The sequence below is a fragment of the Mobula hypostoma genome, chromosome 9 (assembly GCF_963921235.1).
Source record: "Mobula hypostoma chromosome 9, sMobHyp1.1, whole genome shotgun sequence".
Lineage (NCBI taxonomy): Eukaryota > Metazoa > Chordata > Chondrichthyes > Myliobatiformes > Myliobatidae > Mobula > Mobula hypostoma.
Genome location: NC_086105.1, coordinates 149,134,765 through 149,161,876, shown reverse-complemented (window position 1 = coordinate 149,161,876; position 27,112 = coordinate 149,134,765). Strand labels below are relative to the sequence as shown.

Sequence of the window (27,112 nt, the reverse complement as noted above, 5' to 3'; positions counted from 1 at the left end):
AGTGTGCCAAATTCACACTTATTTTAGAGAGACATCTTTGAAAACTGGTGAACAATTACAAACTCCTAATTGCAAAGTGAACATACAAAGTTTCTTATACAGGACACAGTCAAGACAGGTGGTGATCATTTTCAGTCAGATTGTCCATTTTCTTTTATCCCCCTTCCCCTTCTAAATTTATTTTCCACACATCTTATAAACAGGCCTCATCACTTACAGTTCCAAATTTCTTGAGGGTTTTGAACTTTTGCAATTTACTATTTTAGAAAGCCGTGGAGGCAGTCCTTAAAATATATTTAAGGTTAAGTCAGATTTTTGAAGAGTAAGGTTATGGGAACAGACCAGAAAAGTTTAGCTGAGGCCAAGATCGCATCAGCCGTGATATAGTAAATGGACTGCAGGACTGATCATAAGGCCATTGTGCTCTATCTACAATGTACAGAGTATTCAAAACAACCTCAGACTTATCAACTGTTTTCTGATCACATCAATTTTTGTACAACAGTAATCAATGCCAATATTCAAGACTCCACAAAATAAATTGATGTCACAAATCTTCTAAAACTAGTCAGCATGTCACATACAGAAGGTTCAGCAATTTTCTAGAATAACAAACTTAACCACCTTAACAAGGTTACAACTTTTAAATTACAAATTTGCTATATGTTAATGCAGCCTTAGAGTCAATACAAGTGCCAAAATATAAACCTTACCCATCTGATATCCCATGAATGTTATATTTTAAATGCACAAATGTGATTGAATGCATTTCAATATAATATGACAATAATAATTAGAGGAAGTTGAAGATGTTGTTTTGGTTCTAGTAAACAGATACAATAAAGGACAAGAAATTCTGAGGCAGGATCACTACCATAAAGAGTGACTGCTGAGCTTATAAGATGTAGATGAACAAAGTGGAGGATGCTGAGTGGGGAAGTTTGAATGATTAGTGATCACTGATACACAATCACAATTCAGAGAGAAATAATTCTGCTACCTACATAAGCCTACACATACCATTCCAACAACAAAAACTGTCAACAATATAACCACCACATAAAAGGTTGGTAAAATTCCCAAGAAACAAAACAATTTGGGCCTTTGTTTCCAGAGCAAAAGTTTTCATGCAGTCAGCACGTCAATAAAGAAACTAATCTGCAAAGATTTGAATGACACCACTAAAACGTTCAGAAAATAAATACCATAGAACTCTTAAGGGGTACTGAATAACAATGAAGAGCAACAATGTGGAAGATAAACAAAGTTTATCCCAATGCTACTTTGAAGAGTTCTTCTCATCCAAATTCCAGCAGTTCTCCAAACTTATTTGTAAAGGCACCAAAAAATGCTAATCCTTAAAGACAATATTTCAACTCGAATACCAAAATGGGCAATGGAACCCTTTATAGTGAAATTATATTTTTATTTTATTTTACAAACAAGAGAAAATCTGCAGATGCTGAAAATCTAAACAACACAAATAAATGCTGGAGAAGCTCAGCAAGCCAGGCAGCATCTATGAAAAAAGCAGTCGACATTTTGGGCCAACACCCTTTGGCAGGATTTGTGAAAAAAGCTGAGGACTAGATTTAGACTGGGGGGCAAGAGAAACACAAGATGATAGGTGAAATCGGGAAGGGAAGGGATAAAGTAAAGAGCTGGGAGGTTGCTTGGTGAAAGAGAGGCATGGCTAGAGAAGGGGAATCTGATAAGAGAGGACAGAAGACATGGAACTAAGAAAAGGGGGGGAGGAGCACCAGGGGGAGGCGATAGCAGGCAAGGAGACAAGGTGGGAAGGGGAAATGGGAATGGAGAAAGTGGTGAAGGGGAGGGGATGGACATTACCAGAAGTTTTACAATTCGATGTTCATGCCATCAGTTTGGAGGTTACTCAGACGAAATACGAAGTGTTGTTCCTTCAACCTGAGTGTGGCCTCATAGCGACAGTAGAGGAGGCCATGGATTGACGTATCGGAATGGGAATGGGAAGTAGAATTAAAATGGGTGGCCACTGGGAGATCCTGCTTCTTCTGGTAGACGGAGCATAGATGCTCAGCGCAGCGGTTTCCCAATCTATGCTGAGTCTTGCCAATAAAGGAGGCCACTCCAGGAGCACCAGATACAGTATATGATCACAATAGACTCACAGGTGAAGTGTTGCCTCACCTGGAAGGACTGTTTAGGGCCCTGAATGGTAGTGGGAGGAGAGGAGTAGGGGCAGGTGTAGCACTTGTTCCACTTGCAAGGACAATGCCAGGAAGGAGATCAGTGGGGAGAGGTGAATAGAGAGACAATGAAGTCACGCAGGCAGTGATGTTGTTGGAGATGGCGGAAGTTCCAGAGAATGCCCACACGCTCTTCACCATTCCCCATCCCTGTTTCTTTCTCTCACCTTATCTCCTTGCCTGCCCATTGCCTCCCTCTAGTGCTCCACCCCCTTTTCCCACTTCCATAGCATTCTCTCCTCTATCAGACTCCCTCTTCTTCAGCCCCATATCTCTCAGCTTCCCAGCTCTTTATTTCATCTCTCCCACTCCCAGTTTCACCTATCAACCTTGTGCTTCTCTCTCCTCTCCCTCCATCTTTTAAATCTACTCATCGTTTTTTCTCCAGTCCCGCTGAAAGGTCTCAACCCAAAATGCTGACTCTACTTCCTCCCCCCCCACCCACCCCCCCACCCCATTGATGCTGCCTGGCCTGCTGAATTCCTCCAGCATTTTGTGCGTGTTGCTTTTTGTTTATTTTTTTTTAGGGATACAATGCAGAACAAGCCCTTCCAGTCCAAAGAGCCACACCCACCCATATTAAAATACTAGCCTAATCACAGGACAATTTACAATGACCAATTAACTTATGGACTGTGGGAGGAAACCCACATGGTCACATGGAGAATGTACAAACTACTTACAGACAACCTCGAATTGAACTCCAAACACCCTGAGCTGTAATAGCACTGTGCTAACCACTACACACCATAGTGCCCAAATATTCTTACAATATGGGGGGGGGGGGGACACACATTTTCATTAATCTGTATTATTTCATAAACGAGACGTGGGTTACAAGCTCATGAACTTGGATGCTACTTTTACAAAACAATAAGCTATAGATAAGTTCATACTAACAGAACTGGAGAATTCACCAGGCGTCACAGTAAAACCAGCAAATGTCTTGATGAATGGTCTCAACTGTTTATTCCCCTCCATTGATGCTGCCTGACCTGCTGTGTTGTGTGTATGCCAGAATCTGCAGTATCTTGTGTAACAGTGAAACCACCAGACAGGAAATCTTCTTTCATTGTCGTAGGGTTACACATCACAGAAACAAACCCTACAACCCAACTTGGCCACACCACCCAAGTTGTCTGCCTTAGCTAGTCCTATTTGCCTGCATTTGGCAGACATCACTCTAAGCTTTTCTACTCTTGCAGCTAAGTATTTCATGAACACTGCATTTGGGACCTTTTTCTTAAGATTCCTTTGGCAGTTTATCACCACTTTTAATCTTTCCCTTTTTGCCTTAAAACTATATGTCCTCTCATTTTAGACTCCCCTACCCTAAGAAAAGACTGACAAATCACCTCATGGTTCTAATATATTTTGATGGTCACTCAGCCTCTTGTGCTCCAGGAAAATGACTACCCTATCCAGCCTCCCCCAACTCAAGCCCTCCAGTCCCACAACATCCTTGTGAATCTTCTTTGCATCCTTCCCAACTTAATAACATTCTGCCTATAACCAGGTGACCAGAAATCGAGTTCAAGTTCATTGCCATCTGAGTATACATATATATAACCAAATGAAACATTCCTCCAGACAATAGAGCACCACAAAACAAATCACACAGCACAGAAAACAACATATTACTACAAATAAGCTTGCTGTCCTAGTTACGAGAACTCGGTGGTACAGGGTAGTCATTAGTCTCACAGCCTGGGGGAAGAAGTTATTACTGAGTCTGGCAGTCCTAGTCCTGATGCTTCTGTCCCTCCTTCCTGATGGTAGTGGGTCAATGAAATTGTGGGATGGGTGGTAGGGATCCTCAACAATGCTTTGGGCCCTTCATATACAATGCTCCTAATACAGGTTTCCCCCGCAATCCGAAGGTAGAGCGTTCCTATGAAACGGTTCGTAAGCCGGAATGTCGTAAAGTGAAGAAGCAATTATCATTTATTTATATGGGAAAAATTTGTGAGCGTTCGCAGACCCAAAAAATAACCTACCAAATCATGCCAAGTAACACACAAAACCTAAGATAACAGTAACATATAGTCATCTTCTATGTCTGCCTGCCTCCATGTCGAAGGTCGAGGTTCGTCTGCTGTGGCTGACGTGGAAGATTTGAAAAACGACAGTATGCTTAACTGCTTAGCCTCGCGCATTTTTCTATCATACAGTTCTTTGTAAGCACTCAAACCATCCTGCAAGTATGCCCTAAACCTACATACCCTTTCAAAATTAAAGTCGTACTTTGCTGTAATCATTGCAGCAAAAATCTCACGCAGTTGCTGGACTACTTCACTTTCAGTCCGTTCGCTACTGCATTCGATTTCGATTGTTATCCTTTCCTCTTCCAATTGCATCAGCTCTTCATCAGTTCTTGGTCATGGGATGCCAAAACCTCTTCAACATCATCTTCGTCAACTTCTACAAGCCAAACTCACTTTGTCCTTACTTTGTTCACCACGATCGAAAAGCTTAATTATGTCTAGTTTTACACTAAGTGTAACACCCTTACGAGCTCTTTTAGGCTTTTCCGATACCTTAGAACTCACCTTGCTAACGGATGCTCAAAATAAATCCACATAATGCACAGATGCTCACAGGCACATGTTTAAGTAATGCCAGCTAGAATGCAGTTCTGGGGGCGGAGCTCGGCTGCTCAGGGTGCGAGCTGCCTTTTTTCGCACACTGCCTTTATCATAAAAGTAAAAACACCTCCTGTTAGTGAAAACAGGTGACTAATGTAGGTCTTTTGTAACAGCGAGGTTTCGTAAAGCGAACGTTCGAAAAGCGGGGAACACCTGTACATGTCACAAATGGGGGGGGGGGGAAGAGAGAGAAGAGAGGGCTTGGTGATCCTCTCAGAGGTTTTTACCATCCTCTGTAGGGTCCAGAATCCAACACCAGACAATACTCCAACTGCAGATTTGCCTACAACTTGAATGTTTGTAAATGAAATCTCAATTCATATACACAATTCCCTAACCAATGAAGGTAAACATGCCGATCTCCTTCACCACCATTAATCCGTATCACTACTTTTAGGGAATTATGTATTTAGACCATAAGATATAAAAGCAAAATTAGTCCATTTGGCCCCTTAAGTATATTCAGCCATGGCTGATCCATTTTTCCTCTCAGCCCCAATCTCCTGCCTTCTTCCTGTATCCATCCAAGTCCTGACCAATCAAGAATCCATCAACCTCTGTCTTAAGTATAAAGACTTGGTCTCAACAGCTGCCTGTGGCAACCAATCACTCCCTGGCTAAAGAAATTCCTCTTCAAGGACACAGTCTCTATTCTGAGGCTGTGTCTCACTCTCTGGCTAAAGAAATTCCTCTTCAAGGACACAGTCTCTATTCTGAGGCTGTGTCCTCTGGTCTTCGACTCTCCCATCCTAGAAAACATCCTCACCACATCCACTCTATCAAGACCTTTCGTCATTCGATAGGTTTCAACTGGGTCACCTCTCAATTTTAAATTCCAGTGAACACAGGCCTAGAACCAAACACTCTTCATATGACAAGCTATTTAATCGTGGAATCATTTTTGTGAACTTCTTTTGAGCCCTCTCCAGTTTCAGCACATCCGAAGATAAGAGCCAAAACTGTACACAATACTCCCAAGTGAGGCCTCACCAGTGCTTTATAAAGTCTCAACATCATATCTCTGCTTTTATATTCTAGTCATCTTGAAATGAATGTTAACATGGCATTTGCCCTCTTCACCACAGACTCAAGCTGCAAATTAGGAATTCTATACAAGGACTCTCAAATCCCTTTGAACCTCAGATTTTTGTTTTTTTCTCTCCATTTAGAAAATAGTCAGCTTTTTCACTTCTACCAAAGTGCACAACCACACACTTCCCAACACTGTATTCCATCTGTCACTTGTAACCCTAGGTCTCTGTTCTACAACTATATCCAGGGTCCTGCCGTTTATTGTGCAATTCCGACATTACAACTTCAGGGGTAAACCCCTCCAAACTCAAACAGCCATATACAGAGCTTTAAAATTCAAAGTTCATGCTTCATCGCTATTGCATAACCACATCCAACCATGGGAAAACCACAAGGACCCAAACAGCTCATGCCGGAAAAACATGAGAGAATGCAATTTGCATTTTTAAATTCTACTAGTAGCATTATTTCTCCCATGACCCAGCCAATCACACCTCCCCCCACCTTTGCCCTTGATGCTGGGAAAACACCATCAGCAATTCAACTGCATCCAAAAGCAGCATTGTTACTTCAAATACTTCACAAACAGGACTCTAACACAAAGGATAAGAAAGAACTAAGCCAATGTGTTGTTTCCTAGTGTTGCTTCCATATTAATCTGAAATTACATGACATTACATTTTTTTAAAAAGCATCAATAAACATCTCAAAAGACATCTGCATTACGAGCTCATATCAAGTCAAATGTACTCTGTACCTTCTCAGATTTGCACTGAACATCTGTCTTCAGAGGAAACTGCTAGTAATTACTACACCCATTGGGAGTACGTGAAACACTCGGAATGACCAAAACATAACTTGCTAATATAGAGCATTTTATTCCAGCTCAGAATTATTAGTGGGCTTCTCTACTGCTTATCCTTCTTAGTCTTGAGCATCCATTGGCATATTTGGCAATATCATCCCCAACATGCTACAGTAAATGAAAGGGATACAGCCAGACAGAGAGGAATCACTTAGAAAAAGGTTATCACCCATATACATTTGCTCTACTATAATCAACAATGACTTATCTTTATTTCACCAAAGGAATTAACAGTTTAAATAAACTACACTGGCATGGGCCCAGGAATGCAGTGAATATTCAAACCATTCAGTGAATTCTGATATTAAATCATATTATGGGAGACAAGTATCCGACTTCCATTTGCCAAGGTGGAATCCCATACAAGCCAGACCCAGACTGGTTCATTTACCAAAAAGAACATCAGTGAATTTGACTGTTTGGTAATTGCCAAGTAGAGATTTTTCTTTTAATTCCTAAACTCAAACTGAACTTAAATCCTCAAACTGGGATATCAGAATTTGTGGATTGTTCCAGGTTCTTAGATTACCAGAACATACATATCATCCTTTCTAAAAAGGGCTAATGTATTAAAAATTACTCCAAACGGTCAAGTGCTCTGGATGTAGTCTTGAAATAGCTTGAACAATAGTTAAATTATAGAAAGAAAATAAAAATACTTATAAACTTCATATCATCACAATCATATAGAACAGGCAATTAATTCATAATCCACAACTGCACTGTGAAATGTCAAATCACAGCACAATATTCACATCCTATTAAAATCTGGCTTCAAAGAATAATTCTTAGACCATAAACACTAGATGACTGAGGATTGAAAGCAGCAATATTGGAATTCTGACAAACAAGCTACTTAATCCAGACTCCTGTGATCGAGGACTTTACTATAAATTCCGTCCACAGAAAATGGGATTGCAGAGGTCAACTCTTCTTTATCCTCTACACAATTAACACTTGTAATGACACCAAGAACTACTACTCCAGGAACCACACAGATAAAGTACTACAGGTCCTAGTTATGTGCAGTCTCATCAGCTCAGAAAGAGCAGCCAGATGGTTTTTGCAATAGCACATCTAATGTGCCTGACAAAAGTTTCACAGGCACATTATTGGAAGGTTCCTTGAGACTATTATCATTGGGTAAATAAACACTGGGTTCTTACATTGGGTTAAATTTTAGAATCCTGCGTCACGCCTGGGCACTAAAACAAAGACATAAAAGATCCATTTAAGGAGATATTAATACGTTTGTAAAATATTCCTAAATTAGTCCTTCATTTTTTTATATTTTAAACTCTTCAAAATTTGGAATCTTTAAAAGGGAAGAACAAACATCTTATACAAGATAACATAGGATAAATGGCACAAGAATAGTTCATTCAGACTAATTAGCTGTTGCTGATGTTTAAGCTGTTTCTTATTTTTCACTCGCCTAAATCCTTATTATCTTGTGTTGTGTGCCTGCCTTTAATGTAGTGTATCAATATTAATATCTATTGCTGCCAGTGGTACAAGGTACACCTTCTCACTGCTTTCAGAAGATCAAGTTTCTTCTGGACTACCTTCTTCATGATTGTCACGTACTTACAGTATGGTCTTCCGCACAGAGTATTCTCTCTATACTACTGATAAAATCCTTCATAATCTATTAGGTCACCTCTTAGTTTCTCATGCCCAACAGAAAAGAGACTCAAGCGCCTTCAAAAATATTGCCAGATGTTACTGTCTGATGGTTACCTACTCACATCCCATCTCTCACTCCACATCAGCAAGACTAAGGAGCTGATCATTGACTTCAGAAGGAGGAAACGAAGTCAATGAGCCAGTTCTCATCAGGGGCTCTGAGGTGGAGAGGGTCAGCAACTTTAAATTTCTCAGCGTTATCATTTTAGAGGACCTGTCCTGAATCCAGCACGCAAGTGCCATTACAAAGAGCAGTGCTTCTACTTCCTTAGAAGTTTGCTTACCATCTACAACTTTGACAAACTTCTATAGATGCGTGGTGGAGAGGATATTGACAGGTTGCATCACTACCTGGTATGGAAACACCAATACCCCTATATGGAAAAGCCTACAAAAAGTAGCGGATATGGCCCTGTATATCATGGCCCTCCTCACCATTCATCACATCTACACAGAGCACTGTCGCAAGAAAGCAGCATCCATCATCAAGGACCACCACCACCCAGGCCATGCTGTTTTGCTGCTTCCATCAGGAAGGAGGTTCAAGAGCTCAGAACCCACACCACCAGCGCCAGGAACAGTTATTACTCAGATATCAGGTTTCTTGAATCAGAGGAGATAACGTCACTCAAATTCACTGGCCCCCATCACTGAACTGTTCCAAAAACCTATGGACTGGCTTTCAAAGACTCTTCATCTCATGTTCTCGATATTAATTTTTTAATTCTTTTTGTATCTGCATATGTTGTCATTTGCATATTAGCTGGAGTGGTCTTTCAGTGATTCTATTGTGTTTCATTTACTATGAATGTCCGCAAGAAAATGAATCTGTTATATGGTGACGTATTTGTACTTTGATAATAAATTTATTTTTAACTTTAATTTCAAAGGTAATAGCATTGAATGACACATGTGAGAGACTAAAAAAAAACTGGAGTCATTTTTTTTTAAAGGTTTGAAAGGAGACATAAAAAAGTTGTTGAAATATCAAAGGAGGAAATTTTCCACTGGAGGTTACACTAGCATATTTAAAGGTAACCAGAGAAACTACAGGGGAGATGAGAACATTGTTACTAGCTATTGTAGCAAACTGTTATGATCTGGAATGCATCACGCAGAAAGTTAAAGGCAGCAAATAGTAACTTACAATAAAGATCTAAGTAAATGAGGTTACTTGCAACATAATTGAAAAGATTCTAGTTTTCAATTTATTTCAACTTCCTAGCATCAAGACATTTCATGCAGTTTGCACATCAGAAAATGCTTACAAAAAGTAAACTTATAAGTAGCACAAATGTATCCAGCTGATTGTCACATTTATGATGGCCTCTACTTTCACCTAATAACTCACTTCAAAGACAACCTTGGACAACTGAAATGTCTTTATGCAAAATGAATACATATTCAAACACTATAGGCTAACTTGTCGTAGACTATATTATCTTATCCCAAGGCTCATAAGAACAATTGTTGAGTTTGTTACACCAGTTGCACAGAAGTGAGAACACAGTATTCTGACTGCACCTCAATGCATAACTATTAGTGGTTCCTTATGCTCCAATTTCCAGATCGGCCATCACAAGGGCTTTATAAGTACTTAAGAAATAGAGATATCAGGGGTAAGTTTTTTCACTCAGAGAGTGGTGAGTGCGTGGAATGGGCTGCCATTGGTGGTGGTGGAGGAAGACACAATAGGGTCTTTTAAGAGACTTTTGGATAGGTGCATGGAGCTTAAAAAAAGAGGGTTATGGGTAACCCTGGGTAATTTCTCAGGTAAGGACATATTTTGCACAGCTTTGTGGGCCGAAGGGCCTGTATTGTGCTGTAGATTTTCTATGTTTCTATGTAAGAAATAAATTGACTTGGATTTTAAATCTAGACTCATTTGTAATGAAAAATATAGTGTATTAGGATACTAATATGATAATGCTGGGGGTAAAAGGGCAGAAGTAGGATTTAATTTCTTTTCAAACCAAAAAGACAAGTCCATCATGTTCCCTACAATTAGTAACTTATACAATAGGACTCTAAATAAAATCAGTGTCAGAAACTCTAAATCATACATTTCAAGCATTTGAAATCAGTAACTTTGCTGCTACTTGCCACAACATTCCAGAAATATTTAGAGGCTCAACTGGAATTATCCACAGTATTACTGCCTCTAAACAAATATTTCTGCTTGGTCTCCACTTGATTCAAGATTGTTTAATGTCATTTCCAGTACACACATGTAAAGGAGAACAAAATAATTGTTCTGACACAGTAGAAAAAAGAAGAGAAAACAAAAACACTGCACATATAAATACATAAGATAGCTTAAATGAAAAAGTAGCGATGGTTGGGGGTGTGGAGAGGTGGGTTATTGGGTGGAGATGTTGATCAATTAAATTAAAAAATTGTGTAAATACAAACAATTTAAAAAATAAGTGAGGTGGTGCTCATGGATTCAATGATTACAGAGGGAAAAGGCTGTTCCTGAGTGTGTGCGTTCATGCTCTGTACCTCCATCCTGAGGGTAACAATGAGAAGATATGCCCTGGGTGATGGGGATCCTTAATAAATTGAAGTCACCTTTCTGAGACACCACTCCTTGAAAATGTCTTGGATACTGTGGAGACTAGTATCTATGACCAAGCTGACTAATTTTACAACTTTCTGTAGCTTCTTTCAATTTTGTACAGTCAACCGCCCCCCCCATACTAGACAGTCAGAATACTCTCCAAAGTACACCTGTAGAAGCTTTCAAGTGTTTTCAGTGATAAAGCAAATCTCCTCAAACTCTTAATGAAATACAGCCACTGTCTTGCCTTCTTTATTGCGGCATCGATATGATGGGACTAGGTTAGATTCTCGGATCCTGACACCCAGGAACTTGAAATTGCTCACTCTCTCCACTTCCGATCCCTCTGAGGATTGGTGTGTGTTCCCTCATCCTACCCTTTCTGAAGTCCACAGTAAGCTCTTTGGTCTTACTGATGTTGAGTAGAAGGTTGACACCACTCAACTAGTGATACATCTCTCTGCTTTATGCCCTCTTGTTTCCATCTGAGATTCTGCCAACAATGGTTGTAACATCAGCAAATTTATAGATGGCATTTGAACTATGCCTAACCACAGTCATGGGTAAAGAGAGAGTAAGGCAGTGGGCTAGGGGGAGAAACCCTGAGGTGTGCCAGTGTTGATCATTGGCAAGGAGGAGATATTACTACCAATTCACACAGATTGAGGTCTTCCAGTTAGGAAGTTGAGGATCCAATTGCACAGGGAGGTAGAGCCCCAGGTTCTGTAATTTATCGATCAGGGCTGTAGGAATGGTGATGTTAAACACTGAGCTATAGTCAATGGACAGCATCCTGACATAAGTGTTTGTACTGTCCTGGTTATCCAAGGCTGCGTGAAGAGCCATTGAGTTTGCATCTGTTATAGACCCATTGTGGCAATAGGCAAATTGCAGTGGGTCCACATCCTGGGTGTCAAGATCTCTGAAGATCTAACCTAGTCCCAATATATCGATGCAATTATAAAGAAAGCAAGGCAACAGCTATATTTTATTTTGAGCTTGAGGAGAGTTAGGATGTCACCAAAAATACTCTCAAATTTCTACAGATATACTATGGAGTGCATTCTAACTGGCTGCATCACCGTCTGGTACGAGAGGGGCTACTGCACAGGATCAAAGTAAACTGCAAAGAGCTGTAAAATTAGTCAGCTCCATCATGGACACTAGTCTCCACAGTACCGATGACATCTTCAAGGAGCGATGCCTCAGAAAAGTGGTGTATATCATTAAGGACCCCCACCAGGCAGGGCAAGCCTTCTTCTCATTGTTACCATCAGGAAGAAGGTATAGAAGTCCAAGGGCACACTCAGTGATTCAGGAACAGCTTCTTCCCCTCTGCCATCAATGAACCCATGAACACTACCCCACTTTTTTTAAAAACTATTATACTGTTATTTCTGCTTTTGAACTTATCACTACTTATATAAGGTGAGTTGGTCATTTTTGGGCTGGAGAAAAAAAGTCAAGGATTATGGGAACCGGCAGGAAAGTGATTAAGCAAAAATCAGTTCAGCCACAATTTTATTGAATGGACACAGACTCCCACTTGACACACAGCAATTTCCCACTCCTAACCATTATATTCTAGAATGTTTCAAAAGAAAAATTAATGTGCAGGGACACAATGGATATTACACCATTACTATTGGCCAGAAATTAAGTTAACATATTCACTTGATAGAAGATTATTAACATGCATCATTAACTGCATCTCTATCCGCAGGAGCTGTCTAACGGCAATTTTTAAAGTTGGGATTTTGAACAAGTTAATGTTCTATTTGCAACAATGAAAATTTCACGTAGGTGGTTCGGAAGAAACTTGGGTTTCATTTACATTAAGTTAAATTCCATTCAAAAGTAACTCCAAAAACAAGCACATTATCCACAACATTGACTCTGAACATGAATTACAGAATCAAAATAAGTGACATCAAAAATACATTTTCTTAAATATCAAAACTGGAGTTGATCATTGGAAGCTATCCAACATCTCAGCAATTCTTTTTTAAGATTATTTACATAAAGATTAGAACGAGCTTTATCAAAAGGATTACAGGCGCAAACATAGCTAAGTAGATTGCCTAGTTTTAACTTCGATGAGCTATGGTGGGGCTCAGAATCAGATTCAATTATTTGTCACATGTACACTGAATCATACAGTGAAATAGGCTGATGGTGTTAATCAATATAATCTGAGGATGTGCTGTGAACAGCCTGCAAGTGTTGCCACACATTCCAGCGCCAACATAGCATGCCCACCATGTCCACAGAACAACACAAGCATCAACAGGAACAAAACAACAGCAGCAAAACAAGTCCTGTCCCTCCCTCACACACAGTCCTCCAATCCCAGGCTAGACTGCCTCTGGGCCTCCAGTGCATTCAGAATCACACACATGAATCATGACACTTATTTTGCAAAAATAAATAGTACAAAAGACACCAAAAGCTTAGAATGACAGCACAGTACTAATCAGAGATGCAGAGCAAAGAACCCATCAGCCCACTTCATCTCACCGACCATTAGGCCCTCCAATGTTAATGCCTGCATTAATTCTGTATTCCCCCATGCCCAGCTCATTCCAGTGCCTGTCCGGATGCCTTTTAAATGTTGTAACTGCATTCCCCACTTCTTCTGCCTGCTCATTCCAGATACCAACTACTCACTGTGAAAAATTTACTCCTTTGAGCTCCTTTAAACCTTCTTCCTCTCATCTTAAACCAATACCGTCTAGTTTTCAACACCCCTACCATGGGAAACGGACACTGGTTATTTATTCTACCTATGTACGTCACTTGTCAGCCCTCATCAATCCAAGAAAAACCAGACCCATCCTGTACAATCTCTCCAGGTAACACATTGAGGTGACAAGTAAATCATTTCTGCATCCTCTCAAACCCTTCCTATACTGTAAGAACTAGAAACGTACACAATACTGTAAATGTTGCCTAAACAACATTTAGTACAAGTCTATGACACAATATATATTCAATGCCTTAGCCAACGAAGGCGAGCATGTCATTTGCCTTCCTCACCACCTTGTCTATATTACCAGAGTCACAGAACTATCTACATCTCCTCTGTTCAACAATCCTAAAGACCATCATTCATTATGTTCTGCCCTGTTTTATTTTCCAAAATGCATCACTTTACATACTTGTCTGAGTTAAATTCCATCTGTCATTCCCCTGCCCATTCCCTTTCTAACTTTAGACAACCTTCATTAATGTCCACTATACCAATTTTGGTGCCATTTTCAAACTTGCTAATAAGACCATAAGACAAAGGAGAAGTAGGCCATTCGCCCCATCAAGTCTGTTCCATCATTTTATCATGAGCTGATCCATTCTCCCATTTAGTCCCACTCCCCCGCCTTCTCACCATAACCTTCAATGCCCTGGCTACTCAGATACCTATCAATCTCTGCCTTAAATACACCCGATGACTTGGCCCCCACTGCCGCCCATGGCAACAAATTCCATAGATTCACCACCCTTTGGCTAAAAAAATTTCTTCACACCTCTGTTCTGAATGGGCGCCCTTCAATCCTTAAGTCATGCCCTCTCATACTAGACTCCCCCATCATGGGAAACAACTTTGCCACATCCACTCTGTCCATGCCTTTCAACATTCGAAATGTTTCTATGAGATCCCCCCTCGTTCTTCTAAACTCCAAGGAATACAGTCCAAGAGCAGACAAATGTTCCTCATGTTAACCCTCTCATTCCCAGAATCATTCTAGTGAATCTTCTCTGTACCCTCTCCAACGTCAGCACATCCTTTCTTAAATGAGACCAAAACTGCCCACAGTACTCCAAGTGAGGTCTCACCAGTGCCTTATAGAGCCTCAACATCACATCCCTGCTCCTATACTCTGTTCCTCTAGAAATGAATGCCAACATTACATTCGCCTTCTTCACCACCGACTCAACCTGGAGGTTAACCTTAGGGGTATCCTGCACGAGGACTCCCAAGTCCCGTTGCATCTCAGAACTTTGAATTCTCTCCCATTTAAATAATAGTCTGCCTGTTTATTTCTTCTACCAAAGTGCATAACCATATACTTTCCAACATTGTATTTCATTTGCCATTTCTTTGTCCATTCTTCCAATCTATCCAAGTCTCTCTGCAGACTCTGTTTCCTCAGCACTACCAGCCCCTCCACCTATCTTCATATCATCAGCAAATTTAGCCACAAAGCCATCTATTTTATAATCCAAATCGTTGATGTACAATGTAAAAAGAAGCAGCCCCAACAGTGACCCCTGTGGAACACCACTGGTAACTGGCAGCCAAGCAGAATAGGATCCCTTTATTCCCACTCTGTTTCCTGCCAATCAGCCAACGCTCTATCCACGTATGTAACTTTCCCATAATTTCATGGGCTCTTATTGTGTTAAGTAGCCTCATGTGTGGTACCTTGTCAAAGGCCTTCTGAAAATCCAACTATACAACATCCACTGCATCTCCCTTGTCTAGCCTACTTGTAATTTCCTCAAAAAATTGTAATAGGTTTGTCAGGCAGGATTTTCTTTTAAGGAAACCACGCTGAGTTCTGCCTATCTTGTTATATGCCTCCAGGTACTCTGTAACCTCATCCTTGACAATCGACTCCAACAACTTCCCAACCACCGATGTCAAGCTAACAGGTCTATAATTTCCTTTTTGCTTCCTTGCCCACTTCTTAAATAGCAGAGTGACATTTGCAATCTTCCAGTCCTCCGGAACCATGCCAAAAACTATCGACTTTTGAAAGATCATTGCTAATGCCTCCGCAATCTCCACAGCTACTTCCTTCAGAACACGAGGGTGCATTCCATCTGGTCCAGGAGATTTATCTACCTTTAGACTCTTCAGCTTCCTGAGTACTTTCTCTGTTGTAATTGTGACTGCGCACACTTCTCTTCCCTGACACCCTTGAGTGTCCGGTATACTGCTGATGTCTTCCTCAGTGAAGACTGATGCAAAATACTCATTCAGTTCCTCTGCCATCTCCTTATCTCCCATTACAATTTCTCCAGCATTATTTTCTATCGGTCCTTTCTCACCTGTCTTTTACTCTTTGTATACTTGAAAAAGCTTTTAGTATCCTCTTTGATGTTATTTGCTAGCTTCCTTTCGTAGTTCATCTTTTCCTTCTTAATGACCACCTTAGTTTCCTTTTGTAAGTTTTTAAAAACTTCCCAATCCTCTGTCTTCCCACTAATTTTTGCTTCCTTGTATGCCCTCTCCTTTGCTTTAACTTTGGCTTTGACTTCTCTTGTCAGCCACAGTTGCATCCTTTTTCCATTCAAAAATTTCTTCCTTTTTGGAATATACCTGTCTTGCACCTTCCTCACTTCTCGCATAAACTCCAGCCACTGCTACTCTGCTGTCCTTCCTTTCCTTTACTCCACTGAAATACCAACACATCGGATTTCGGCTTCTCTTTGTCAAATGAAAATAATGCCACCTACATTCTCAAAGCATTAAAATACATGGCTCAGCACTGATCTCTGTTGCACACCATTGGGTGCATTTACCCAAGGAAAGCGATCAACCTTGCCTGAACTTAAAAAGACAGCCTTTACATCGGTTATTGAGTACAGAATTAGTCACCAAAAAGTGGTCAGGGACCCAACTAAACCTTGCATGCAATATCTGATTTTCCACATTTTTCTCATTCAGACCGCAAGGTTAACATGATGGTTAGTTTTAACTAGAGATAACACACTAGGTAAGGGATGCTCTTTAGATCTTTATTTTGTAAAATATGTTGGAAATGTTTCTTTCTCAAGAATTTTATATTTTGACACATAAGGAATTCTGCATAACATCCATACTTTGTAAAAAACCTAGAAGTATTGACAAAAAAAAATCAAAATTGAAGATTCAGAATCTTCTGCTATGTTTCAGTATTTCTTATATTTCATAACAGATGCAAGTCAAGTTTAATTTTTCAACAATGGTTGGCAAATAACTGAATATTTTTATAGTGAATCATCTAAAGTGCTTGTTTACAATTTCTTCAGAATTAGTTTCTCACATTAAGTAAAATTTTATTTTTTCCTGATCTAAACATTAGTATGAACTAAGACATAAATTACAAAAATACTCCGTACTTTTCCAAGAAGCAGATTTATTCTTAGAGCGATGTTTCTTCTGGGATCCCACTAAAGGTTCCAAACTTAAAATGATTATTTCCTGGGTACAAAACAGTTCACACTGCTTAACCCCTACCTACACTGCTCACTTAGCTGACTTAGTGGCTTAATAACTTAGCGCTCACATTGTCAATCCATCTCAAACTAAATATGGCTCCCTAAACAAACTTGACAACTTGCAACCAATTTAATATGGTGGTGGTGGGGGGGGAATTGCGAAAGATACCAAATATTTCTCTTCTGCACTAGTACCTTGTCCTAAAACACACCCATCCCCATTACTACTAATACAGAAAAAAATTAAAGAGAAAACCATCTTCAGTTTCCCCAATGAAAAAGTGGAGGTAAAGGATAGTTGATAGGGGAAGAATTTCACCTCTTAGGGTCAAAGAGCACCACAGCAGAGAACTATTAATCAGCCTAGCACCCTCACGTTTAATCACAAAGAGAAAATCTGCAGATGCTGGAAATCCAAGCAACCAACACACACACACACACACACACACACACACACACACACACAATGCTGGAGGAACTCTGCAGGCCAGGCAGCATCTATGGAGAAAAGCACTGTTGACGTTTTAGAGTCATTGAAGGGTCTCAGCCTGAAACGTTGACTATACTTTTCTCCAAAGATGCTGCCTGGCCTGCCAAGATCCTTCAGCATTTTGAATGTTGCTTCCCTCAGGTTTAATATCACTGGAATGCGTTGTGCAATTTGTTGTTTGGTGGCGAAAGTACATTGCAATATATAATAAACTAAATTACAAGAAACATATTTTAAAAATTAAATAAGTAATGCAAAAAGATCAAAAGAATTGAATTATTCATTCAGAAATCTGAGAACATTAATATATTAACTGATTTGCCCTTTTGGATGAGGCCCTTGAGTATTAAATGAAGTTAGATTTTTGTCATAATTTGCATACATTCTACAGATATAAGAAATTAATTTTTGCTATAAATTATCTGGGGTAATTACTTTTTCAAAAACAACAAACATTTATCACTGGACTGCTAATAAGAAAACAAAATATTTTAGCTTACAAATTTATCAACTGTCAATGAAACATTCCATCCTCTCTATAAAGGTTAAACCATTTCCACCAACCAAGTTACTGAAAGGGTAACACTCCATTGAGTACTTTATAATACAGAATAGAATATAAATCAGGTAATTACCTTTCAACTGGTCCGCAACCACACTTTGTGTGCCAACCCTTTCCATCACTTTTCCATCCTCTTTCTGATAACGTTCATCCAAGTACTTAGCAGTGACCTCAGAAAGGTGGACCTTTCCGGCTACACCAAGTTGTTCCATCAAGTTGGCCAAGTTCACGTCGTTGGACCAAACGTCGAACTTAAAACGTTTCATTCCCAAAATGCCACAGAGAACGGTGCCAGTGTGCACCCCGACTCTCATGTTGACCATCTCTTTTTTCTCTTGGCAAAATTGTTCGATGGCCTGAATCATCCCCAATCCCATCTCAATGCAATAGTACGCGTGGTCGGTGCGGGGCTCTGGGCAGCCGGCAACGCAGTAGTAGCAGTCCCCCAGGGTGCTAATCTTCTCGCATCCCGTGCCTTCGCAGAGGCGGTCGAAGCGTCCGAAGAGGTCATTGAGAAGGCCGACAAGCAGGTGGGCCGACTTATTGGCGCTCATCTTGGTGAAGCCCACAATGTCGGCGAAGAGTATACTGACTGGTTCCATTCTCTGCATGGTGAAGGGTCTGAAGATGAGGTGCGCCCTTTGGATTGAGGTCTTCTTCTTTTTGCTCTTGGGGCTGGATGTCGAGTAGCGTTTGAAGGAGTTCTCGCTCTCGTCGTCACCTTGCTTCATCAGCTCGTCGGCCACCATCCTGGGCATCACCGAGTGGATCATGCGCTCCTTCAAGGCTTTCTCCACCTCCAGATCCTTGCCGTGCATGATGGACTGGCCCACCTTGAGGAAGGTGGTGCGAGAGCGCACCTGCGACATGGTGAACAGGTGGATGCCCACGGCGTGCACACAGGCGTGTAGGAAGAATTTAGCCAAGGCCTCGAACACCAGGGGTTGGGAGCCCGGGCCCCGCCACCACTCGGCGCTGCTTAGGTAATAACCCAACAGTTCGAAGAGCAGCGAGTAGGAGACGCCGAAGAGAAAACAGAGGTATAGGGGCAGTGGCATGACGGTGTAAAGCAGCAGTAACACCTCCACCGATATCGAGAAACTCCCCACCGGCGACAGGTGCGTCCAGCAGGGAGCCGGCGTCCGGCTCTCGTTCCAGCCACAGCCGCTGCCCTCCAAGCCTCCGCCTTGGAAGCGGGTGGCCAGCGACAGGGCGAAGACCAGTAGTGTGAAGAGCAGCGAGATGCGGACATAGTGACGGGAGTACAGGCCGCTGAAGGTGACCGCCAGCAAACCGGCGCAGCACGACATGAAGAGCAGGGTGGGGGCTAGGAAAGCGGCGGCCAGGCCGCGGGCCGACTCCTTCACCACGCAGCCGAAGTAGATGGCCCAGAGCAGCGCGGCCACCATGAGGTAGAGCAGCGCGTACCTGAAGCGGCGCTGGGTCTGCGGGAAGCAGCGCTCCAGACACGCGTCCTCCAGCTTGCGGGAGTCGAAGGCGGGGTCCCACCACTTGCCCGACGCCCGCTCGAAGAGCTGCGGGAACTTGCGGCGGCGGCGGGGGCTGCGGGCCGCCCGCCTCACCGACTCGCCCGAACTGCAGCTGGACGAAATGCTATACTTGGTGGGCCCGGGGCCTTGATGCTGAGGGGCGGGGGCGTCCGCCGCCGCCGCATGCTGCTGTACCTCCCGCTGCCTCCCGATCTTGACAGCGACATGGTTGCAGTCCCCGCTGGCGTCGCAGTAAACCTCGGTGCCGCGCAGCTGCTGGGCCGCCATGTAGAGAGTCCGCGACCTGCCGCCGCCGCCGCCGCCGGGGAATGTGTCGGGAGCCGGAGTCGGCGGCCCGCCACTAACGTTCTCGTCGGGTGCTGCTGTATGGTGTGCGGCCGCTCGCTCGCTCCATCCACCATTTCCGCCGCGGCCAGTGGCGGGGGTTTTGAGGCGGGGGGTGAGGAGGTGTGTGTGTGTGGAACGGGGGGAGGGCGGCTGGCGGTGGTCAGGGCGCTTCACATACGGGCACCCACCACCGGAAACAACGGACTCGCTGGCTCCCTCCTCCCCCCCCCCCCGTGCGTACGCACGCACGCCGATCGGATCCCCAACCGCCCAGCAGCAGCGAGTCACGTGGCGCGGCCGCCTCAGCCGGAGGAGGGCGGGAAGCTGACGTTGGGCGGTTGGTTCGCCGGGCGCCGGCGGCCGCTGAGGGGGCAGCATCGGAGCTCGGTTGTGGGGCTCTCCTCGACGGGCGCGACGTGCACTGTACAAGAGTAGGGGGGAGGGAATGCGGGGAACATCTATGCGGAGGGAGATGCAAACTGGGACGCAGGATTAGTTGTGAGGGGAAAATTGGCAGAGCTGAAGAGATTTAACAGTGGAGGATTCCCTCATCTGGAGATCACCTGAGAGGGTAGGGATGCTGATTCAGTCACGTCTTTTGAAGAGGATTTAGATGAATACTTGAAGTGAATCCTTCTTCAGGGCTCTGAGTGAGCGAGATCGGGTGTAATTTAATAGCTCTACAGTGCACCGAAGGGCCTCCTCCTGTTCTCAATCATTTAAATGTAATGATACCCATGTCTTGTGTCAAAACAATCAGTCGTTCCCCTTTCGTCCTCCTCCTCGATTCCCCCTGCAGTTTGATTATGCCAGTCTCGCCACACTCCATCTAGACAACACTAGCAGTTTCTTATTTATCAACTCAGTATTTTACCTTACTGAATCTATCCCCTCCCATTTCTACTCAACATGCCGTCCTTCAGCATATCGCCAAAACACGACGCATCTGTACACTGATAACACCAAGATTTGCCTCATCACCACCTCTCTATCTCTAAATTGGCAGACTGTTTATCCAATACAGCAGTGGATAATTTCTATCTAAATACAGGATATACTGCAACTCAGTCATAGAACACCTCTGCGCATAAGCAGGCCCTTCAGCCCATCTAGTCCATACCAAAATATTATTTATCTGCCTAGTCCCATTGACCTGGACTTGGGCCATATCCTCCAATTACGTACCTATCCAAGGTTCTCTTAACTGTTGAAATTGACACCGCATCCACACTGCTACTGGCAGCTCGTTACACACTCACACCACCCTTTTTGTCAAGAAGCTCTTCCTCATGTTCCCCTTAAATATTTCACCTTGCACATTTAACCCATAACCTCTAGTTGTAGTGGGGAAAAGTTGCTTGCATTTACCCTATCTATACCCCTCAATTTTGTATACATCTATCAAATCTCCCCTCATTCTCCTACACTCCAGGGAATAAAGTTTTTGAATTTGAATTTTGCATTTGAATTGACTTTATTTCTTACATCCTTCACATACATGAGGAGTAAAAATCTTTGTTACATCTCCATCTACATGTGCAATTATAGTAATTTATAATAATTAGAACAGTCAATGTACTATAAAGTCCACTCAAATCAGCGTGAGTTCATCAGTCTGATGGCCTGGTGGAAGAAGTTGTCCCAGAACCTGGTGGTTCTGGCTTTTATGCTGTGGCACCGCTTCCCGGATGGTAGCAGCTGGAATAGATTGTGGTTGGGATGGCTTGGGTCCCCAATGATCTTTCAGGCCCTTTTTACACACCTGTCCTTGTAAATGTCTTGAATCATGGTACATCTACAGATGCGCTGGGCTGTCCGCACCACTTTCTGCAGAGTCCTGTGAATAAGGGAGGTTCTGTTCCCATACCAGGCAGTGATGCAGCCAGTCAGGATGCTCTCGATTGTGCCCCTGTAGAAAGTTCTCCTAACCTATTCAACCTTCCCCTATAACTCAGGTTCTCAAGTCCCGGCAACTTCCTTGTAAATTTTCTCTGCTCTCTTTCAATTTTATTTACATGTTTCTTGTAGGAGAAAAGGTTGGATTGATCTTTGTGTAGGTCAGCACAACACTATGGTGTAAAGGGCTTACACTACGCTTTAGTGCCCTGTGCTCTATGTAATAGGACACGCAGGTTCCTATAAACATTAATGCCTTCCAATCTTCACTACTTAAACACTACAGTCTTTCCATTTCTCCCTACATTAAATTACCTCACCTTTTTTTCCACATTATATTCCACCTTTCATGACCTTGCCCATTCACTTAATCTGTCTTTATCACCTAAACCTTTTTGAAATCATCCTCATATTCCACTAAGCTTTGTATTTTCAATGAACAGATTTGTTACACATAATCCTATCATCTGAATCAATATAGACTGGGAACAGTGGGTCTCAACACAAATCGCTGCAGAAATGCACTAGGTATAGCCTCTCAACTAGAAAGTGACATTCGTTCTTAGTTTCTTCTTCCCATTAACCAGTTCTCATCTAAAGCACCCATGGATGCTTGATATCTACTTATGAGTGGTTGTTGCAGCTTATAGCTACTCAGCAATATCTTTTTTTTTCCAAAAGTATCATCTGTTAAATTAAGAGGTAATGGGGAGACTTACTGAGTTGATTTTCGTTGTGTTTTGTATCATTTATGTCCACTTGCCTCAAATATGATAATTTTGTGGAGTATATTTCAATTTTCAATCCTGGAGGATTGCCAAATCACTTAGCCCCTGGTCTGAGTAGTTTTGGTAAGAGTTGAGGTTCAGGAAAACAAAAGAAAAGTTAGCAAGTATATTAATAAAATGTACCCACTTCAGAAGACAGAATTTAGGGATATAGTTGTAAGTGGAAATTGGAAAGTTTGCCAATATCTTCAACAATTGTTATATAAAGAAAAACTTTGATTGCCAAAAGATGTTTGGGTCATACCTGTAAACACAAGAGATTCTGCAGATGCTGGAAATCCAGAGTAACACACACAAAATGCTGGAGGAACTCAGCTGGTTGGGCAGCATCAAGAGTCGACGTTTCAAGCCAAATCCCTTCATCAAGCCTGATTATGTGATAATTGTTTGGCATTACATCAGAGATGTATTGCCAGGGTTCCTTGTATACCCATTAATGAGACCCACTTAGTCCTGATGAAAGGTCTCAGCCCAAAACATCAACTGTTTATTGCTTTTCACGCCCAGTGATTATCAAAGTAAACTTGTAACCAGGAAATCTAGTGTCAGTGTAAAACCTGCGGAAAATTATACAATATTCGAAGCTCAACACCGTTAAGCTGCCATATACCTTAAAGTGACCATATTCCAAATTGATCCCCGTCATCTGTCCAGTGCTCCCCAGCAAGACAGCTTTTTTGGTTATGTTCATTTTGGCATGTGAGCCAACTGAGCTGATGCCTCTGTACCTATTAACCTGTTTTAAATTGTGCTTAGCTTTGTATTGAGCATCTGATTTTCTATCAAGTTTATGCAAATAAGGCCTACTCAATTCACCACTGCTCTAAAGGTTAAAATTAATAATGTTAAAACTTCATTTTTCAGCTTGGTTCACAAATAATTTGTGAAAGCACAGGGGGAATAATGATATTCATACCCAGACATTGTGCTTGGCACCATGCTTACATTTTTCTGATGTGCAGTATGGAAATTCTGTGCTTGCTCAAAACGTGCTATCACCCTGGATCTGAGGAATTCCCCTGGAACATTGTGTCTTCTTCAAATTCTGTGGGAGGCCAAGACTTTCAGGTAAAGCAGTTTTTGAATCTCAGAAGCCAACCTTTAAATACCAATTGTTCTGTAATGTACAATTTTAAATTTAATAGTATGTTATAAATTTTATTGTGGATCTCGAGTGACAGAAAACCACAAATGAAATCAGTTTTCGTGTTCTCCATTTACAGAGATGAAAATGTGGCTATATAACGATTTGTTTAAATAATAAGGTTTCCTCATCATTAAGCATCATGGAAAAAATCATGTTTGTAAATGTTTGAAATGCAGTAAGTGCCCACTCATTTCCTTTTTTATAGATAGCGCATCTGTGATAATGCTCACTATTTGAAATTAGTTGTTTTAGATGCAATTGTTTTCTTTTATTGTTCACCATGAAAGAGTTGCACAATTTGACACCAGGGATGTTATTGATTTTCCTTATTGATATTTGAAGATAAACTTTAATAGCTATCCAAATTTCTTATTAAAATTATATTTCTAGTTATATTTGTCAATCTTGGGTCAGCAGTAGAACTCTTACCCTGGAATCAAAAGGTCATGAGTTTAAAATGCACTGCAAAGAAATGAGATGGCCAGACTGACTCTTTAGTATGGTATTGTTAGAGCTGTTATCTTTTGTATGTTTCATTAAACCTGGCTCACAACTGCCTCCCTTAGAAGATCATAAAAATTCTTCAGCACTATTTTGAGAAAGATTGGGGATGTGTCCTGATGTCTTTGCCAATGTTTCTCCCTCAGTACAACAGAATATCACATTGCTGTTTATGGGATTGAATTGGGTATAAATTATTTGCCACATGTCCTGCATACCTCCTGTATCTAATAAAATGGCCACTGAGTGTATGTTTGTGGTCTTCTGCTGCTGTAGCTCATCTACATCAAGGTTCAATGTGCTGTGCACTTGGTGATGCTCTTCTGCACATCACTGTTGTAAATGCGTGGTTATTTGAGTTACTGTCACCTTCCTGTCAGGTTGAACCAGAATGGCCATTCTCCTCTGACTTCTGTCATTAACAAGGTGTTTTTGCCCACAGAACTACTGCTCACTTTTTTTATTCTCCACACCATTCTCTGTAAATTCTAGAGACTGTTGTGTGTCTGAGATACTCAAACCACTCCACCTAATACCAGTAACCATTCTATGGTCAAAGTCACTTAGATCACATCAAGGATTGCTGAAACTGGAGAAGGCTCAAAGGAGGTTCAGGAAAATGATTCCAGGATTGAATGGCTTGTCATATGAAGAATGTTTGATGGCTCTGGGCCTGTATTCACCAGAAGCATGAGGGGTGACCTCATTGAAACCTATCCAATGGTGAAAGGCCTTGAGAGAGTTGATGTGGAGAGGATGTTTCCTATGGTGGGAGAATCTAAGACCAGAGGACACAGCCATATGACACAGAGGGGCTTCCTTTTAGAACAGAGATGAGGAGGAATTTCTTTAGCCAGAGAGCGGTGAATCTGTGGTATTCATTGCCACAGATAACTGTGGAGGCCAAGTCTTTGTGAGAGGCTGATAGATTCTTTATTGGTCAGGGCATGAAGTGATACAGGGAAAGGGCAAAGGATTAGGGCTGAGAGGAAAATTGGATCAGCCATGATGAAATGGTGGAGCTGACTTGATGGGCCAAATGGCCTAATTGCTCCTATAACTTATGGTCTAATGATCTTATCACATATTTTACATATCTAGATTTTTTTAATCCCTTCAGTTATTAAAGGTCAAGTTTGCATAGAGTATTTGGAGGTGGCTATATTGGCTTTAGCTACAGGGAGAATGTAACTTATCAGTTTTGTAAACAGTTATGAAAATGCTGAGCTGTAGAAATGGTGTAAAGTAGTATGTGGTGTGTAATTATGGAAGAGGAGGACCTTGAGGTTTGGCAGCACTGGAGAATGAAACTCATTCACTGATATCTGTAGTGCAAGGAAAGCACAGAATCAGAGATAGAAAGGTGCTTATTATCTTTTTCTTATTTTACTCAGAATAACATGGGAGAAAAAAATCTCTGGTAATTTTGGATATTGATTTTCTTGACAGAGATGTAGGCTGAGGATCAAATCCAGACATCCTCAACTCAACATTAACTCAAAGGGCTTCCAATTACTGAGATTTCATTTTGACAGGGGCCGTGCCTTACCCTCAAAGTTTACGATTCATTTTAGTCATTAAGGTTCAGACTTTGTTAACAAAATTATTTTCCAAAATCTTTTGCCAACCATAGTTCAAAAATAGTGGGTTAATGTCTTATTCCAAAGACTTAAGGACAAATAAATATCTAGATAGAAGAAGCGGGATACATTTGGCAGATCAGGTCACATCTTTGGAAGGAGAAACCGAGTTAGTGTTTACAGCTGGAGCAGGGAAAGGGAGAAAACAAATTTGTTTAAAATTACAGCAGGTGGATGGATGGACGGGACAGAGAGCTAACCATGCTGATTACGTGCCTGACTTGCTCAGTGTTTCCAGCATTTTCTTCATATACCTCGTATTTCCAGCATATCCTCTTCCTAGTTTTTCAAATAAAAATCCATACTGACACTGATGCTGTCCTATGGTAGTGCCATCTTGGCATAGGTCCTATCTTTGAGTAATATTTCATTGGCTCTCTTTACTGGAGATAAAATGAACCCTGGTAATATATCCCTGGTATGTGTTACAAAAAAACAAAGCACAACACGCTGGAGGAACTCAGCAGGTCAGGCAGCATCCTTGGAAATGAACAGTCAATGTTTCGGGTACTGCCGAAGGGTTTCGGCCCAAAACCTTGACTGTTCGTTTCCACAGATGCTGCCCGACCTGCTGAGTTCCTCCAGCGTGTTGTGCATGTTGCTTTGACTACAGCATCTGCAGAGTATTTTGTGTTTACAAAAGAGCAAAGATTTTCCAAGTCATTATCCAATTGCTGTTTGTATGATTTTGTTTCATGCCAGTGGACTGTCACAGTTCCAAGATTAATATTTAAATGACTACATTTACTGCAAACGAATTTGGGACTAAGGCTTTGAAAGATGCTATATAAATGCAAATATTTCTTACTTTTTTTATCTGACTGTATCCTTCAAATTTTACCCTTCAAATTTTACATTATGTGAAAAAGGGGAGCATACTGTTGAAGTAAAATACACACAAAATACTTGACCTGCTAAGTTCCCCTGAAATTTTGTGTGTGTTGCTCAATTTTTCTTGCATCTGCAGAATCTTTTGTGTCTCCACATACTATTGCCTTGTGTTTGCCCTGAGTTGCACATGCAGGTACATTCC

At 41.6% G+C, this 27,112-nt stretch overlaps 1 protein-coding gene and 1 long non-coding RNA gene across 2 annotated transcripts in view; one reads left to right on the top strand and one right to left on the bottom strand.

The window, feature by feature from the left end:
* adcy9 (adenylate cyclase 9) overlaps nucleotides 1-20,326 on the bottom strand; it is a 131,297-nt gene extending 110,971 nt beyond the window's left edge. Inside the window, exon 1 of the mRNA XM_063059447.1 lies at nucleotides 18,343-20,326. Coding sequence (XP_062915517.1) covers nucleotides 18,343-20,047 — 1,705 coding nt within the window. The 5' untranslated portion in view covers nucleotides 20,048-20,326. The remainder of the gene's footprint in view (nucleotides 1-18,342) is intronic.
* A 2-nt stretch (nucleotides 20,327-20,328) lies between these two features.
* LOC134352177 (uncharacterized) overlaps nucleotides 20,329-27,112 on the top strand; it is a 42,929-nt gene continuing 36,145 nt past the window's right edge. The window contains exons 1-2 of the long non-coding RNA XR_010019356.1: nucleotides 20,329-20,678; nucleotides 23,656-23,859. This is a non-coding gene — a long non-coding RNA (uncharacterized LOC134352177). The remainder of the gene's footprint in view (nucleotides 20,679-23,655; nucleotides 23,860-27,112) is intronic.